The 18,076-nt window shown below is 47.7% G+C and overlaps 2 protein-coding genes across 2 annotated transcripts; both read right to left on the reverse strand.

Annotated features, from left to right (window-relative positions):
* Positions 1 to 432: 432 nt before the first annotated feature.
* Positions 433 to 8,327, reverse strand: ddi2 (DNA-damage inducible protein 2). Its single transcript, XM_036532000.1, has 10 exons — positions 7,926 to 8,327; positions 6,173 to 6,299; positions 5,409 to 5,714; positions 4,573 to 4,699; positions 4,068 to 4,195; positions 2,959 to 3,087; positions 2,469 to 2,572; positions 2,069 to 2,261; positions 1,019 to 1,069; positions 433 to 464 (listed from the first exon to the last, which is right to left on the reverse strand). The coding sequence occupies exons 1-9, from the start codon at positions 8,061 to 8,063 to the stop codon at positions 1,059 to 1,061; spliced, it is 1,263 nt and encodes a 420-aa protein (XP_036387893.1). The 5' UTR covers positions 8,064 to 8,327; the 3' UTR covers positions 433 to 464; positions 1,019 to 1,058.
* A 1,154-nt stretch (positions 8,328 to 9,481) lies between these two features.
* Positions 9,482 to 15,053, reverse strand: LOC118779310 (dolichyl-diphosphooligosaccharide--protein glycosyltransferase 48 kDa subunit). Its single transcript, XM_036531354.1, has 11 exons — positions 14,806 to 15,053; positions 14,208 to 14,318; positions 13,847 to 13,933; positions 13,531 to 13,634; positions 13,293 to 13,387; positions 12,895 to 12,988; positions 12,105 to 12,253; positions 11,402 to 11,549; positions 10,942 to 11,062; positions 10,470 to 10,576; positions 9,482 to 10,108 (listed from the first exon to the last, which is right to left on the reverse strand). Exons 1-11 carry the CDS (start codon positions 15,038 to 15,040, stop codon positions 9,959 to 9,961), a joined length of 1,401 nt encoding a protein of 466 aa, XP_036387247.1. The 5' UTR covers positions 15,041 to 15,053; the 3' UTR covers positions 9,482 to 9,958.
* Positions 15,054 to 18,076: the final 3,023 nt, after the last annotated feature.

Genomic DNA, 18,076 nt, shown 5'->3' on the forward strand with positions numbered 1-18,076 from the left:
GGGTTTGACAGAATCAGTCCCTTCCTCCTCCCCGGCGACCGCGCCCACTTCCATGGCTATGGGTGTGTGGCTTTCGCCAGCGCCTGTATTCAAAGAGGCAGCACCTTCCGGAGGAGGCACAGAGAGGCCCGGGGAGGGTGGGGTCGGGAAAGGAGAGGGCGGGGCATCTGGGTGGTGAGGCGGGGCCTGGGAAATAGCTTCCGGGTCAGCAGTCTCCAGGGTGGCAAGGGCTGGTGGTTCCGGCCCAGGGAGGCCCTGGAAGGGAGGCTGGCTTTGGCTGGACCCTGATGCAGCTGTCCCCTCTGGCAGGGGCTGGCGCAGGGAGGCTGGGGCGGACTTGGACCGGTCCAAGGCCGGGTTCCGGGAGTGGGCGGGGGATGAAGAGGACACGGGGGTCCTTCCGGGGGGTGTGAACAAGGGGTATGGCGGGACTGGTGGTGAGGTAGTTCGTCCATCTTCAGTATCTGTGGAGTACATGATCAACAGATCAGTCAACGGCACCAGCCCCATGCCTTTGAGCTGTAGCCTTGAAGTGTGTCCACATGCATGAGAATTAAAGCACAACCATGCAAAAAGCAACCTGTATTTTTCAATGATCATCACATCACAAATTGAGATGGAGAAGTAATATTCAGCGATCTACTTCTTGAGAATTTTAAATTTCTATACACTTTTAAGAATTTACACGCTTCCATCACGTTTCAGTATGCGAGATGTAGGCCTTAGTTACTTTTGCACATATTAATTGGTATTAACCTGCAATGAATGATGGAATTCATAAAATAATTGCCCAAACACTATAAGAAATGCTACCAACACAGGATTACTCATAATTCCATCATCCTTCTTAGCAATAACTTCAGTCCGAGATAATCTTTACCTAAGTAGGATTTACTGGGGTATCAGTCCCGCTGGCGTCTAAAGCCTACAGTGGCTGCATTAGCCAGACGGTCAAACGGACACGGAACCTCAGTGACCTTTATTTTTTCGTTTGCTCTCATTTAAGGAGCTGCAGTACCTGCTTGGCGGGCCCCTCTCCAGCTGTCTGTCCACATGCATCAGTGTTGCTCTGCTCAGGGTTAGGACACACGACACACACACAGAAACACACAGCACACACACACACACACACACACACATCACGCAAGAGGCAGAGAGTTAGCACCCACACACATGGCATGCACAATGCAAGGCAGGACTTCCAACTGTGTGTGTGTGTGTGTGTGTGTGGTGAGGGAGGGGGGTGATACGTGAACTTTGACCTTAGCACCCCCCCCCCCCAGGGCAGTTGTGTCACATGACCTGCAGGTGTAATATGGCAGGGCTAAATTCATCTGCTAAAGAAATGCAGTCTTATTTTGAGCACTGGATCGTATTTAAAAATCAGAGGAAACATACATGATCCAAACAGTGTCAGGGCAGTTTTGTATGTGAACAGGAGTAATGAAGCACAGAATCTATTATAACTTACCATAATATCATGCCACATTACACATGCTCCAACTGAGAAGGAAAACTACACTAAAACAGAACGAGATTCCAGATATCTAATCAGTAGCAGTTCTGGCGTTTCCTTTTGTTGTTGGTTTTTCCTTTACTCTCTTCGGCCTCGGCACCATATCCGGTGCTTGCGCAAATGAGCTTGCTATATAAGCACACCTCAGTGCATGTGGAACGGGTGACGTCATGCAGTGAGCATGTGACTGAAAACTGATCCGGGACCAGCGGGAGAGCTTGCATCGACAAGGCTAACAGCAAGTGAGCAAAAACACATTACACATGCAGTCGTGCACTCGGTTATGTCCTCCGGATGGCTCTCTCTTTCTCTTTCTCCCTCTCACTCTCAAATCGTATCTCCACCCCCCCCCCCCCCCCCCCCCCCCCCCCTCCAGATATCATTGTTCTTCACACTTCCTGTTCTGAGACCACCGCTGTGCAGACCCCCCCTCTGTGCCCTCTCTTGTCCAATCCCTATCCTGCATGTCCCCTCCCCTCTCTCTCTCTCTCTCTCTCTGTCCTGACTCAACCCCCCTGGCCTCCCTGCTGCCGCTGCCCCCTCCTCTCTCACCGCTCTCCTGTACGGATCTCTGCAGCGCCTCGGCCAGCTCGCGGTCGGCGATCTCCTCCGGCCGGGTGTCCTCGCGGCTGTCCGCCCCGTACGCCAGCCGGGCGCACTCCGGGAGCTCCGCCTCGGGGAGGAAGCGCGTCTCGGAGCCCGTCGTCCCGATCAGCAGCACGCTCTTCTTCAGGTCGATGGAGCACTGTGGGAGTTTCGGGGTGGATGGAGGGGGGGGGGCAGAGTCAGTGGGAACACAGCTAAAGGTAAATCGCGGGGTGTAGATCACAGACACACAGGCTAGGGGCACGCTAGTATAAAATGCAACCACAACTCTAGCGCGATTCAACCAGGGATCGTTTTAACAGAGGTGATGCGATAGTGATGCGGACGAGGGGAAGGGGGGACAGACCTGATGTCTCTTCAGCATGTCCAGCCCCAGCAGCATGTCCATGGGCTGGTCCTCAAGGATGGAGAAGGAGCAGGGCAGGAAGTCCCCCTCGATCTGCACCTGGGCTGAACACGCCCCACACACAGAGCAACACACGGTTCAAAGCTGCACAGCCACACAAAGACTGCAGAACGGAGCGGGTGTGAAACTCTGGCTGCTCGGTCTGAGAACCCGATGCAGACACTGCTACGTAGGCTAAAATACAGGCAGCCGCCTGTCGAACAAAAGCAGCTTAAAATGACTTTAAGGCACTGCAATTCCATACAGCCTGGCAGAGCTTACTTGGGGCTAAAGTATAGTCAACGCGCAACACCTATTTCCTGATGTTCATGTACATTTTCTCAGTCATTTGAAATAAGGTGACACAAACCAAATGAAACTGCTACTGCTTCGGTAGGTGGTAGAATCAGTATTGATGTCAGGGGGACAGGGAACGGGAGAGTGAACGCACCTAAGTGCACCCTGCCGATGATCTTCTGGGTGCCCACGCCCTTGGCGATGCCCGCCCACCGCCGGTCCACCAGGCGCATGATGTTGCAGCGCTCCGCGCAGGCCTGGCTCATGATCGTCATCTGGGCGCCTGGGAGAGGGAGGGGGGACAGAAGAGAGAGAGAGACACCGCCAGAGAGGAGAAAGAGAGAGGGGGGGGGGATGGGGGAGGAGAAAGGAGTGAAAGAGAAAGAGAGGGAGAGGGGGCATGGAGAGACAGAGAGACAGAGGGAGAAACAGAAAGAGGGGGAGGGGGCAGGGAGATGGAAGGAAGGAGAGAGACGGGGAAGAAGAACAACAGTGCAGACAGATAGGTGAAGTCAGGGAGGAGGAAAGAAGGTTTTTAGTCAGACTGGATGGAGGACAAGCAGACAACTAACTCTAGGTCCTTTGGAGTGTGCAGGGCTCTCCTCAGGACCTTCTATGACACGGTGGTGGCCTCAGCCATCTTTTACGCCGTGGTCTGTTGGGGAGGGGGCTGTACGGACAGGGACATGAAGAGACTGGACAAGCTGACCAGGAGAGCAAGCTCTGTCCTAGACTCTCCACTGGACTCTGTGGAGGAGGTGGGTGAGAGGAGGATGCTATCCAAACTGGCATCCATCATGGACAACACCTCCCACCCCCTGCGTGAGACTGTGGTGGCCCTGAGCAGCTCTTTCAGTGAGAGACCGCTTCACCCACGGTGTAAGAAGGAGCGGTACCGCAGGTCATTCATCCCAACTGTGGTCAGACTGTTTAATAATACCATTGGGCAATAAACCCCATCACTCTGTAAATAGATACTATGGTTTGTGCACATCTCTGGGTTTTTTTTTTTTTTTTGCACATCTTTTCTGGTTGCACATGTCCTGTAGTTCTCAATTTTCTACTTTCCAGCTTATATATAGGTTGCACTCAGTGCTCATTTCTGCACTGTATTTTTTTTGCTTTTAATGTACATTTATTTACTATTTTATTGGTTCCCTGACTTTATATACATGTACTATATACTTAACATGTCACACGGAGTACTGTATATTTAACATGTTACACAGGCACACAAACACAGAAATGAGTGGGGTCTGTCACCTGAGTCGACGAAAGCCTTGACGGGGTGGCCGTTGACTTTGCAGTTGATGTAGAGCATGACCACCTGGCCGAAGCTCTCTGGGGCCTCCTCCATGGCGATCGTCATGTTCTCTTCAATGTTGTGCTGCCTGAGATTTAAAAAACACACCCCGTAATATTAACTGCTAATGAGTCAGTGCATGGCTGAGGTGAGCTGGAGTATGTGCGCTCACACTGTTGAATAATAGATGAATGCATAACGCTATGTACTGACCCCATCCCTTGGTGGCTATGTGGTTTTAATATGAACCACACTACTTCTTTAGCTAACAGATGGCTGTATCCAGGGCGACGCGGAAGAGTCATAAATTGACACATTCTGGAAGCCATCAGACGGTCTGAATTTACCCAGACAAAATGAGGCAAATTTTCCTTTACTTAAGTGAAAAAGGTACGCGCACCAAATGAAGCATACCCCAGGAGCCTCTGTTCTGACCGTGCTGTGACCGCGTGCGTGCGTGCGTACCTGATGTCCTCCTCGATCTTGGCCTGGGCCTCCAGGTCGAAGGGGTCTGCGGTCAGCAGCCGGATCCTCTCCTGCTCTCTGCGTGCCCTCTCCTGCTGCTGCTCCACCAACACCTTAGTGAAGCGCTCTGCAGGGAGGGGGAGGGGGGGAGCGCCCTTTACGCAGGTCTCACAATGTGCACATGCCCATCCACTCATTACAGTCAGTTTTTACGCTTTTCCCCCCTTTACGCAACCCTGCTTTTTAAAATAGCAAACTGCCGACCGGGCTCATCTCACCGCATAATCTGTGATAACCTCTGCAGTCTTGCAGCCAATGGCTGTTTTTCAATTTGAAAGTCGCACAGTGCGCTACAGTGGAGTAGGCCCTCACTGGAGGATGGGCACTAATCTACCGAGCATCTCAGCAGCTTGCAGGAACCAAATGAATCACAAGGTGCCTGACAGCTATGAGAAGAGGAAGCCCTGGCTACCCACCCGTACCATGGCGGAACAAAGTCAATTCCTGCAACTTTATATACTCCCATTTTGAAGCTCACTCTAGATAAGAGTGTCTACTAAATGACAAAAATGTGAGTGCAAATGTCCTGCTGTGGGATCCCAGTTGTTATCGGCAAGTGATGAGGGTGGTTTGGAACCCAGGCTGTAGAGTTCCACCTGCACTCCAAACGAACACCTTGTTGACTGAGCCACTTGGTACCCCAGAGATTCCACTCAACTGAGCTAGGGGTCAACTTCTGCTACAGCACCCAGTGTGCTTGAGGCCACACACACACACACACACACACACGCACGCACACGCACGCACACGCACGCACACACACACACAGTGCTCACCTAAGTCTCCACTCAGCAGGGCCTCGGCCAGTGGCGGGTTCCTTTCCTTCAGCAGCGACAGCTCGTGCGGATTGGCCAGCAGCATGTCGCGGAGGAGCGAGGGGTCGTCCAGTCCCTGCGGGGAGGAGGCGGAGCCTGAGAGGGAAGGGGGCGTGGGTGGGAGAGGGGACCGCTGCTGCTGCTGCTGCTGCTGCTGCTGCTGCTGCTGCTGAGCCAAACTTTGGTTTTGCCGCTGCTGCGAGGCAGACGGTCGGCCAGAGGAGGTGCCGGGGACTGTGATGGAGCTGAAGTCAATGCGGGGGAGTCCTGGGAGAGAGAGAGCGGGCGAACGAGGGGAGGGGAGGGTTACTTCCTCTTCATTATTTATTTATCCTGCCGGACACTCCTAACTGGAACAACTCCGAGAGGAAGGCGGAGACAAATGCAGGGTGTGGACACACATGGGAAGGGAGAGACAGAAAAAAGAGGAGAGTAACGTGGAGGGAAAAGGGCTGGAAAAGACTGAGGAAAGCGAAAGTGGAGGGTGGGATTATGGGAGAACCAGAAACCGAAACGTGACGACGGGCGAAATGAGAGAGATGCGAAGATGGAAAGCATGGCAGCGGAGAGGAGAGCGGCGTGAAAGGAGGAGGACGACAGAAGCATCACATTACAACATTTCTGCCCTTTATAAAGCTACAGCTAGCGTCTCGAGAGAAAGGTGAACTTGTGATCCGACCAGCGGACTCGCGGACAAGTGGACGAGGCAGTGGGTACTGCGATACCTGGGAAGGCCGGCTGAGGGGGTGGCCGTCTCTCTGCCTGTCTTAGCACCACAACGTCCCCATCCTTCAGGCCGTACGCCCCCAGCGTTCGGGTGGGGTCCTGCAGGGGCTGCTCCGCGTAGGATATCTGAGGGCCGGGGGACAGGGAACAAGACTGTAACACAAAAATATCTACTCTGCCAGACGCGAAGCTTCTGATGCACTTGTTCAAGCGAGTCACCAGTAAGTCTTGCAAATATTGACTTAAGATATTTACTCATCACGCCTTAAGCACCATAGAATTAAATGGTAGTCAAATAATAAGTAAAGAAAATTCTGAACAGCTGACCTGATCCAACAGTTCAGTGTAACCGTACACAATAGATACTCTCAGCCTGACCAATGAACGTCATTCAACTCTCAATTTGATCAATTTGAGGGCCTCAAACTTTGCTGGACACCATCTAAGACACCATCTTAAGTATAGAACTATGAAACTTAATTAGTGTCCGGTCAGTGTTTTCACAACAGTGACATAACTATGATATTCCTTGCACACAAAACAAGAACCCCAAGTTAGGTTCGGAAAACTATTCTTACTTAACGTAAACATAACAAAAATGAAACTACTGATAGAAATTACTTTTACAATTGCTGCCATTTTTTAAAAAATCTTTCCAATTAAAAGAGGCAGACCAGAGCCTGTCTCTTACAGTATATACCTGAAAAATGTTAATACCTATGTAGTAGTAAATGCTAACAACAAAAAAGTTCCACCTATACATTACAAGTGGATAGTTTACAGTGTACGCATGTGTGGACATTATCTATACTTAGCACATCTTATCCACGCTGATAAACAGAAGTCGCCCGTGTAACCTGGGTTTTCGTAATCTGTGGTTCAAGAGATCGCACACGAATCAAGGTGGATTAAGAGTTCACAACAGCCCAGGCCGTCGCCAGCCGCATAAACTTTGCTTTACACGGGTCCTTTCCTTATTTCTATTAGCAGAACGAATAATATAATTCAATGGCACGATTGTACCTGGCCTGGGCTGATAGGAATAGAACAGGTGACTATACTCTAAACGAAATGTCACGCGTAAAAAGCAAACCAGTGTTTTCCCAAACCTCCACTGTTGTTCTTAAGATGACAACAACACATTAAATCTACAAGTTACATGGATACAACTGCGAACCGTGGGGGAAAACCACATGTACTGTATGCAATTGGTATTGAAGGTAGATAGCTAGCTATCTGTATGGTGCAGGGCGTGGATAGACTTAAAAAAACAAATAGTAACCTACCAAGCTTAGCTATGCGTGATCAGTGTATTGTTTAGAACTGAACTGCATCTCTGCCTACGTGGGTGAGTTCAAAACCACACACTGCAGTCACTCCATTCAATGGTTTGAGCTCCAAGCAGTCAGCTAGCTAGCTACCGTCAAACGGGTATTGTGAGCTAGCTACCTAGCAATATTCTATCTTCTTTCATCCGACATACACCCACACTAGTACTGTAAACATAATTCTCAGTGTTGTAAATGTTATAGCTACTCTAGTTGCCGAATGAAGACGGAATCGTGCTTGCTATCACTATCACTCATCTTGCTAGACTAGCTAACTAAATATAGTGTTCGTATAGCCGTGTACCATAGCTATTATTATAGACTCGTTGGCAAGCTAGGTGGCTAGCTAACATTAGCTAGCTAGCTAACATTAGGAGGCTAACTAGCTCGCTAGCGAGCTACCGGTTTAGTTTTTCAGGTTCACCTGTATCTCTCCAGCCGGTATTCCAGATTCTAATTCGCACAGAGCCACAAAGTCCCTCACTTCGAGCTCTGGTGACACTTCCAAGGAAAATGTTATTTCCGGGCGGTCTCTCGGAGCGCAGAAAACGGTCACCAGCATTGCGCTTTCGGGTATGATCTGTCACTTTAACCCGCGGACAGGCGTCGCTTCTCCAACTAGCTAGCTAAGCTTTTCTGTTTAGTTTGGCCAGCTTTATAGCTAGCTAGCGAGCTGATATCTCCAAATCCCACACGACTCTGGTGATAAGGAGCTTCTTCTTAGTTTGTTCCCGTCCACTGCTTTAAAGAGTCAAAAACAGGCTCACACACGAAACGGAAAGTCTCGTACAGCAAAAGAAAAGCAAAACAGTCCTTTTTTTCCTTCGGCTCGCTCTACACTTCCTCGACGATGCCACACTGCCGTAAATGAGATTAGTTGCTGCTACATGTGCCATAATTGTCGTGCACGGCTGTGAAGTACGGTCGCGAAACATCGGGAAAGTACCCAACGTGCCGCTCTGTTCTGAGGTTTAACACCTCAGGGATGTGTTTTTGACGAACATAGTTTATTTACGCAAATATAGGAAAACAATGTTTCGATGTTTACACGTTCCTTTCATACACCAATCGGCTTAATAGCATCCACTGAAAAGAAATCAGAGTAATAAAATTACGTTTTCTCCTGTTCGAATAGTCCTGACTGTATCATTAAAAATACTGTTTTGACCACTATTACGCTGAGGATCGATTTACATTTTATCCAGGCTTTGTCCTGCACTCTGGTGAAATGTTAAAATCCAAATTACATCCAAAGCTCAATACTGAAAAAAATCAATTTCCTAGGCCATTTTAAAAGTATACTCAAAGGCCATGTTCTCGGATGGTGTTGTACCACTAAAACGAGACACTGATGTTTTTATTTCATAAATACTCATCACCAAGAGAAAATTTTTTCAAGCAGTTTTCAGACATAATTGTATGATTGGAAACATAGATGCAGTAAAACTAGGGAACCCTTCCTGTGCTTGAATGGACATGTTTGGTATAACTTTTGCTTAGTGATTTAAATTACTTAATTACCCAATCTCCTGGGTTTTCCCACAGATCAGCAAATGCTCACAGCTGCACATATTAGTTTTGCAATATACAAAATGTTCTGATGAGAAATGTCCAAATGTGACACACCTAAATCAGATCACGTTATGTAATCAGAGTGCTTAAGCCACATGCCACAGGTTTGGAAGAAAAACCATACATACACACAGCAGTCAACAAATTGCTGTTGAAATAGGCTTTGTCGACATACATTTGGCAGAAAATAGTGACCTGTCTCTCACCAACTCAAAATAAAAAATGTAGTGATTTAGCTTGCAAAAATGCTTACCAACTGGCTGCAATGCATGCACAAGATTTTGTAACAGTCGTGTGTGTGTAGACAAGTGATACCTTGATAATGACAACTATATGCAGACAACATAACCACACAAATGCTCCGTTTTGGGGGTGGGGTGGAATGTCAACATTTTATTGTGTTTTATTATTTGTATGAGTAAAAAAAAAAAATGAACGAGGGCCATTACATAGAAAAAATACATACCAACATGATAGCAAACATGCTACACCCTGATCTTGTGCAATGGATCACCACAGCAATCTTCAGACGCTACAAAAATAAAACAGTGCATTTTCCTCCCCATTTTCTTCAGCCCTGGATTCAACTTGATCATCAAATTTAAAAAGAATGAGAAGACAGTGACTTAAATAACCCTCCTGGATCGTCCTCCACCCCACAAAAAAAACAAACAAAAAAAAAACAGCCACATGTACAAAAGGACAAGTGATCTTTGTTTTTTTCATTCCTGTTCTGCTCCCTCAAGCTGTCAGCCGATTCGCTACAGTTCTCTCCTTCTGTCCATCGCTCTCCCCCCCAGCCCACGTCCTCCCCTCCTGCTGCTCCGCACGCTCCTCTCCTTCCCTCCGTTTCGCCTTCCGCTCATCATCCCCGTCTCCCGGCCCTTACTCGGACTTCTCCTTCTCCTTCATGTGGAGGAAGACGATGCTGAAGATGAAGAGCCCGGCCATCATGGAGAAGACGCTGGCGTAGTAGGGGTACGCTGAGGGGATGAAGCGCTCGTACTGCGTGTGCTGCAGGGGGCGCACTGACACCTGCACAGCGAGAGGGAGAGAGGGAGAGAGAGGGAGAGAGGGAGACAGAGAGCGAGAGAGCGCGCAAGAGAGAGGGAGAGAGAGAGGGAGAGAGAGGGAGAGAGAGGGGGAGAGAGAGGGAGAGAGAGGGGGAGAGAGAGAGAGAGGGAGAGGGAGAGGGAGAGGGAGAGGGAGAGGGAGAGGGAGAGGGAGAGGGAGAGGGAGAGGGAGAGGGAGGGGGGGGGGGGAGAGGGTCATTAGCCATGTCGATATGTGCCTGTCCATCCACCGTTTTCATCCCTTAAGGTGATTACTATTCACAGATTTGCAAAGGAAGATACAGTAATGTCAGTCACTTGGATGGTTCTTAAGACATGTTTACCTGAGTAGAAGAGTAGAGATGTGTGTAGCCTAGCCGGTTGTAATCCACCTTGAACTGGAACACTCCATACACATCAGGCAGCTTGAACTGGACACTGTACTTTCCACCTGTAGAGATGAAGAGGCACATACTAACATCTTGGCTCTAACAACTGATCATTCATCACATACTACAGAATGGCTGATCACAAAAACCAAAGGATTTGGGGACATTTATATCAGTTAATTATTTATAGTTATTATCTGGTTGCCAGGGACCGACAAATACTTACTGCATTCCAGTGCAGCCTGCATGTTACCAAAGGGATTCATTTGCATGTGTCAAACAAAGGCGAAAACACAAAATCTGTGTGTCTTTTAAGAAATGGAGATATCTCATCTTCCGAAAATGCTGTCACTACAGGACGGAAGATGATTCGTGCTGTGCAGTTTCTATATGCTCTGTTCAACATGGACACGAAGGCCCCGCGTACCGTTCTTCTTCAGGTAAGTCCGGACGAAGGGGTCAATCCTGACAAACTCCAGCTGTATGTCATCTCCATCGAAGGGAACCCAGCGGCCCTCTGACAGCTTCTCAATCACGATGCTGTACTCCTGGAGATACAAGGCACATAGAAGGACTGAGCGCCAGAGGCAGGACAGTAATGGCTGGAGTTGTCACATGCTGTCAAGTGACTCCCTGCTCTGAACCAATCAGAATTGGTTCAACCACCAATTGTGTCTTCCTATGGACAGTAATGTCTTTTAATTGGTACAGATAAGTCACAAATCTACAGCCCAGCTCTTAAGGACTCCGGGAAGCCCTGCTCACTCCTCTTGCACCACAAGAGAGGAGAAGACATCCAGTGCAACCAATAGACAGTGCAACACAGACAGATACAAAATGTGAAGTTAGAGCCTATTAAATAGTTTTTAAGAGGCCATACAACTCACCACGAGGTCGGTGATGGTGTAGGCGGCTGGGGGCGTGGTCTCCCCAACAGGGTGATGGGTGACAGCCCCCACTCGCAGGACGCCCTCCTCCTTGAACACCCAGCGGGACAGGGCCTCGGCCAGCTCCATGTTGCCAGTCTGTGAGTGTCTGCAGGGGACAGTCTCTTAAAGTCGGTGCATTTAATCCCACAGTAAACGTTTTACATCAAAGATTTTTAAAGGAAGAGTAGACTGGAGTCAACACAATGAATATAAAGCATAAATGGAATATGTGTATCAAAAAAACCCCTTCTGATGGGAGGTGACCATTCTAGGAGATTATACTATGAAATTCATTGACCTTTACAAAGTGTGGTTCATCTGAGCCACCCACAGGATTTTAGGAATGTTACATTACAATTTTTTCCTTAGCAGGTGCTCTTATCCAAAGTGGCTTACATAGCTTACAATTTTTACATGTTTAATCATTTATGCAGCTGAGCACTTAAGAAGCACCTTGCCGAGGGTACAACGGAAGTACAGCACCAGTACACCACGCCACAGCATTTTAAGAATAGCACAGCCCCATATAATCACAAGCACACTGTTCGTGCACAAGCTGTAGACTCGTCTTCCCATCAGCTCAGTCACGTAAAGCTCCCCCTAGGGGCACAGGGGCGCAGCACTGATCAGGCGAGCAGGTGCAGGTCTGTAGAGTGGTTACCTCTGGGAGCCGGGCGTGGCCTTCTGGACGGGGGAGTTAAAGAAGGCGTCGCTGAAGAAGTGCAGGGAGCCACTGAAGACGACGCGCGCGTTGTTCCTGGCCTGGAGCCCCGCGATCAGCAGGGTGTTCTTCCCCACTGCGTGGGGGTACTGTGGCGGGAGAGAGACCTACTGTTACACACATCCTTACATACTGTGCTCTTCACGTTAAACAAGGGCTTCAGATAAGCTGTACATTTATGGCAATATGATACAGTGTAACACAGCTTCACCACAGTCTCACATAATACAGCCTCATCACAGCACTCCAGCAACACAGAACAAATATGGTAAAATACATAACAGATCATTTGCCAGTGGTAGTCAGCAGTAAGAACAAAGAAACCTTATAGAAGCTGTCTGTTTCCCTCTGAGGGGCTAGAGTAGATTATCAAGAGTCAAACAGCATGACAGGGTCAGTGGAAACAGGAGTGTTCATACTTAAATCACAGCCCACAGATAATCAGATACATGCTCCTAATACAGAGATGCCAGACATGCCATTAATAATCACTACATCACATTCCAGTGGCTCAGCAGACACTTTTATCCACAACAAATTAGATGACCTATAACCGCTACATGTTGACTATTTACACAGCTGGATATCTATTGAGGCCATTCTGGTACCTTGACAAAAAGCAACGCAGCAGTGCCCCACCATGGATTCAAACCTGCAACTTTGGATTACAAACCTTGTTCCTTAACCACTAAACCACACTACTGCCCTGTGACATCCACACGTGAATCACCTGAGTGATGGCCCGGTCAGGAAAGAAGGAGTAGGAGGTGGAGGAACCGGTCAGGATGTCCAGGACCAGGGGGTTATCAGGGTCTGCCACCATACTGTGGCAGAGAAAGAGAGAAAACTCTAAGCATCCATACTCTAGTGCAGGTTCAAAGAGGCTTATTCATCCCAGCATGCACCTCTGCATCACTTTTAAAGGTAAGGCACATTGCTTTGGACACTTCCTTTCAGCAATCCAGATAAAATTTCAAAATTCAACATGGTGTTCACCACCATGGCACACAGACACAAAAAAACAAACACACACATGCATATTCTGTTGTTTTGTAAGTTTTTATTGAGGGCCTTGTTTTTAAATGTCTGTGAAAAGAAACTGGGGTGCATTAGAGGCAAGAGACTCACCCTACACCCTTGAAGAGGATGGGCTTCCCTGTGGGCTTTCCAACAATGGTAGGAGCTTTCAGCAGGTTCTCTGGGTCCGCAACAATTAGAGTGTGCTAGAGAGGGAGACAGGGGACAGGAGCAGGACAGAAAAACAACTTTAACAAACTCTTTCAATTTGCATTCATCCATGCCGAAAGCTATAGCTGTGTTAAGGTAATCAGCAACTGAGACCCAAAGGTCTGGGTCAAACACCAACCTCGCCTGGGTCCGAAATGTCATAGTTGTGATGGTCAATGACGGCAGTCTTCTCCTCATCAAACTCAATGCCGCACTCACTGCCCAGCTCTCTCAGGGGGTCACCTGAAATAGGGAAGGGAGTGAGGTAGAAAGGGAAGTCAGACAAGTTCAAAATGGTTCCAGTCCAAGCGTGCACAAACACACACTCAGCCCAGCTAAAATGAGCAACTTCTTTCCCAATTCAATAAATGCCCACAATCTGCAAGCCAAAGCTGACAAGAAATCAGAAAAGGAATGCTCTCTTTGATGAGGTTTTTCAGAAGTCTGAGTCTTACCGATATCTGAACTGGCGGCAACGAGGACGTTTCCTCCACCATCAATGAAGGAGGTGATGGTCTCCACATTGATGTTACCCCCAAAGTCTGGAAAAAAAGAGACAGGAACCAGTTAAGAATCACTGCAGAATAGCACACACCAGTTGTCATATAATCACTAACCGTAACCAGAACAACAATGCACACACACAACTTTAATGAGAGAAATGACAATTAACTGTTACTGTTACTAAGTCTGCTCTGTCAACCACAATGGAAGGCACGGCGTTGAATTAGAACGCTTCACGTTCGGACAGTACTGCATGCCCATATACAACAGAACAAAGCCAAAACTTGAGCTTCGCTCCGTTCACAAACTTACCTTCCACAGAGGGGGAGAAAATGATGAGATGGTCATAGAGGAACTGCCCATATTTTATTAGGGAGAGACTGGGATCGTCGGCGGTCTTGAATGTTAAGTCGAATCCTCGATCTGAAAGTGTGAGAGTTCAATATCAGTGCAGAAAACAAAATATCAATATAAATTCAAAGACATGCACTTACGTGATCATTTTAAACACTTAGCTCGTCATAATTTTGGACCGGGCGATCTACTATCATTCAACAATAGGGCTGCATGGAAACCAGTCCAGGAAAAAATTATTCTAAGGGCCTCAGGTCACGTCAGTAAAATATTTTCAAATTATCTAGCTGACGCGCATAATACGACTGGCTCAAGGAACTCATCAAGTCAGCAATCTAAAAAGACAATTTCCTAATATTCCATCACTAACTTTTTTATTTCTTAGGTTGAATCACGCTGACTAACAAACTAAGTCTAACGTGAGATATGTTAGCTAGCCAAGATCATTTCAAATGCAGGAAAGCTACTGTTCAGCGTTTTTCTGTAACTTGCACACATTAAATGCATTATCTGTTATAAACTGTCAAACCGACGGGCTAAGGAGTCGTCAACTCACCGGTTAAACTGCGGAAGAAAATTGAATGGGTGTCTCTGATGTTCAGGTTGTCCAACAGAACTAGAGTCTTCCCATCGGCCAATGCAACATTCAGTGTTCCTAAAACCACGCAGAGAAAGAAGAGAAAACTGCCTTCGGACCTTGGCGCTTTGTTATTAGCCCCACATACAGTCCGTCTATTAAATCTGGACCCATTACTTGATCGGCCCTTGACACACACTCCTTCCACCGCCATCTTTCCTGTTAGCGCGACGTCAGCGCTATCAGCGTCACCTTTCAACTTGGACTTCTCATCCAATCACGTTCCAGGATCATACGACGGGCTCATATACCATGACAACCGACATTGCCGTAAAGTGAGAAGTCGCGCAGGATTTGAACATGCGAGGGGTTGAAATATAATTCCACTGATTCTCGTGATCGTGTGATATATGACTTTAGGAATATAAGCAGAAAGGTTCACGGTGAGCTTTTCTAGAAGACCGAGTCATGTGTCAGTACCATTGACCCTATACAGGCGAATTGTATGTAGTCGACCAATCAAAACGCGACAGCTCCACACGGAGGTGAATGGCCACAATTGTATGCAGTGTGCGGCAGTTAGTGAAGATCGCTGTAAAAGTGGCGGAGCCGGTCTTATCAGCTGCGTACTGACACGCACGTTGTGTTAGCCTATAGATTAGAAACGATAGCTAAACTTTCAGTACCGCTCTTTTCATTTAAAATATTTATATGAGAGCACGCAGTGCACAGACGTATATTTGCACATAGTTAGGGATAGCCTAACGCTATTTTTCCAACAGTACATTTATGGTTAATACATATGCAGTCCTTTATTTTTCTATTGTGTAAAAACAAACATGTTTACAGAAAAAAATAACATACAATTGGTTTATCCAAACTGTGTCATCCTTAACATAGTTTATAAAAATGCCTGGTTTCATTGAGGCATTTTTGAAAAGCTGTTATAGAGCGATAATATGAGTTCCTACTGGGAATTCATGTAGTGAACTCTCCATGGTATTATTATGTTAAATCGGTTTATGTTATTATGCTTGATTAATTCTTAAACTTTCTCTCACTTTCCCTTCAGCCTGACTGCTATTCCCCATCTCCACCAGTCCAAGATCAAACTCGCCCCCTGATGCTGTATGTGTGACTCATATATAGTCAAACCTTCTGCCTTCCTCCTCTCTGACTCCCACTTCCCCTGCCAGGATGTCCTGCTTTGTGTTTAGCCAAGCGGGCGTGTCCCCGTAATGCTAGGAGAAGCTGCCCCCCCCCCCCCCCCCCCATAACATGGCAGGCACCTGGGCCATGTGGCTGCACACTGCTGGGCCGGATGATTGGCGTCTGAAACAGGCGCAGGGTCCAGTTGCAGGGGTCTGGCAGGAGTGACACAGGGGAATATGCCCAACACACGTTAACATAGAAATGCATTTGTTGCACTAATAAAATGAGCAAGGGTTTTCTGTGCACCCTTTTCTTGGAAAGCCTGTGTCGGTAAAGCTGAACTTCACTAGACATCTAGACCGAGTCATATTGCCTTTCGAAGGTCAATGCTGGCCCATTGAATAGCTGAGGACATGACCCTTTGGGTCAGAGAACAGGCAGCACTGGGCTATTATTAACTATTCACTTTGTCTCTTGGCTCCATCTTTCTTCAGCGTCTCTTTTTATGTGGGTGGATTGCGCTATTTGTGTGTGTATGTCACACTCACCTGCCTACTGCACCCTCTCCCCTTTTGTTATCTCAGCTTTTAGAGTGTGTATTTCATCTGAGGACACTGACGCAGCACCCGACTGCACCATAAGGGGAGAAATGTTTCAATCACAGGCAAGCATAGAGAAAGAGAAGCCTGTTTCTCCCTCCTTTTCATTCTACTGTGATCTCCCCCTGTACTCATCCTTTGTCTGCCTGCCCACTTAGCTGCCAGCCCATTTTTACTTCCCTTTCCATGCTATCAACCCTTCACCATCTGGCCTCTCTCTCTCTGTCTCACCCCTCATCCGTTCTGCCTTTCCTTGATGTCATCCTCCTTCATTACCTTCTCTCCTTCTCTCACAGTTCACGGAACTGTCTGACCTCTTATGGCCCCGGTTGCCCGGGTGACAGCATCATCAACGGTGACCGTGACGACATTGACCTTGCTGCCATCACCGTCCTCACCAGCAACAGCCAGCTATATTCCTACCCTCCCTTAGGGTACAGTGATGCTGTCACTCCGACTCCTTTCCCTCTCATCCCCACCCCCTTTTGGTGTCTGCTTCTTTACTTTAACTTCTCCCCAACCCCCCACCAGACCCCCAAAGCATCTACTCTCCTCACAGTCTTCTCCCCTGTCTCACAGCACAGTAAACTCTGTGGCCTCAGTGATAACATTGACGGTGAGGGGCCTCTGCAGCCATAGCGATAACAATGGTGGTAACTGTGACAACAACGTCCCCTTAGACATTTGGGATTGGGGCTCGGATTCTCTAGAGCCGCTCTACCGCCCCCCCGCCCACCTCCATGTGCACACCTGCTTGATCACATAAGTCCGAGAAAAACAGTGTCTCCTTTGAGGAAAGGGTGAGAGACGGATGAAAGATGAATCAAGGAGAGAGTGATATCAAAAGGAGGTAAAGGTAAGGGGAGTCAATGCCATGACAGAGGAGGAGAGGTATGGTAGGGAGAAAAGAAGCAAATGGCAAGCTAGAAGGAAAGGAAAGCAAAGATGCGATACACAAATGCCATGTGGTGCACTAATAGCCATTGTCCACTAGAGGGAGACAGTGACAGCAATTCCTCTCTTCTTCATACAGCATGCTTTGTTGGATAGTGGAAAAATGAGAATTTGGACTTGGCACGCAATACTTGTGATGGATGAGTGAATAATGACTACAGAACATGGACAGAGGCTTTGCTACAGACCTCACACACACATACATGCATGCACACATAAACACGTGCACACACACACACACACACACACACACACTGCTGTGTCTTTGAGCAAGGCACTTAACATGAATTGATTTAATAAATTTCCATTTGTACAAATAAAAAAATCACCCAGGGTAAAGCCATCCGCCGTGTAATTAAGTAAGAAAATGAACACACTTATAAATCCACACAGACAGGCGGCAAGAAATAACCACATTCACAAAAACATGGTTGCAAGTGCAGGAGCAAACAGTGACTCTGTAGTTTCCCAAAGGGAGATGGTGTGGATCTTTGGCCCTTCTCCTCTGGGTCCTCATGCAAAACCTCCTTACCACAGACTTGAAA

This window comes from Megalops cyprinoides, chromosome 6, assembly GCF_013368585.1.
Source record: "Megalops cyprinoides isolate fMegCyp1 chromosome 6, fMegCyp1.pri, whole genome shotgun sequence".
Classification (NCBI taxonomy): domain Eukaryota; kingdom Metazoa; phylum Chordata; class Actinopteri; order Elopiformes; family Megalopidae; genus Megalops; species Megalops cyprinoides.

Excerpts from the sequence above, each read along its gene's own strand:
- LOC118779310 (XM_036531354.1), bottom strand. The coding sequence starts at position 15,040 with ATGGCGGTGGAAGGAGTGTGTGTCAAGGGCCGATCAAGTAATGGGTCC. Across the intron at positions 13,934-14,207 it reads TTTCTCCCCCTCTGTGGAAG|ACTTTGGGGGTAACATCAAT; the intron begins GTAAGTTTGTGA and ends CTTTTTTTCCAG. Across the intron at positions 13,635-13,846 it reads TGCCGCCAGTTCAGATATCG|GTGACCCCCTGAGAGAGCTG; the intron begins GTAAGACTCAGA and ends TCCCTATTTCAG.
- ddi2 (XM_036532000.1), bottom strand. The coding sequence starts at position 8,063 with ATGCTGGTGACCGTTTTCTGCGCTCCGAGAGACCGCCCGGAAATAACA. Across the intron at positions 4,196-4,572 it reads AAGATCGAGGAGGACATCAG|GCAGCACAACATTGAAGAGA; the intron begins GTACGCACGCAC and ends TTTAAATCTCAG. Across the intron at positions 2,262-2,468 it reads ACATGCTGAAGAGACATCAG|TGCTCCATCGACCTGAAGAA; the intron begins GTCTGTCCCCCC and ends AAACTCCCACAG.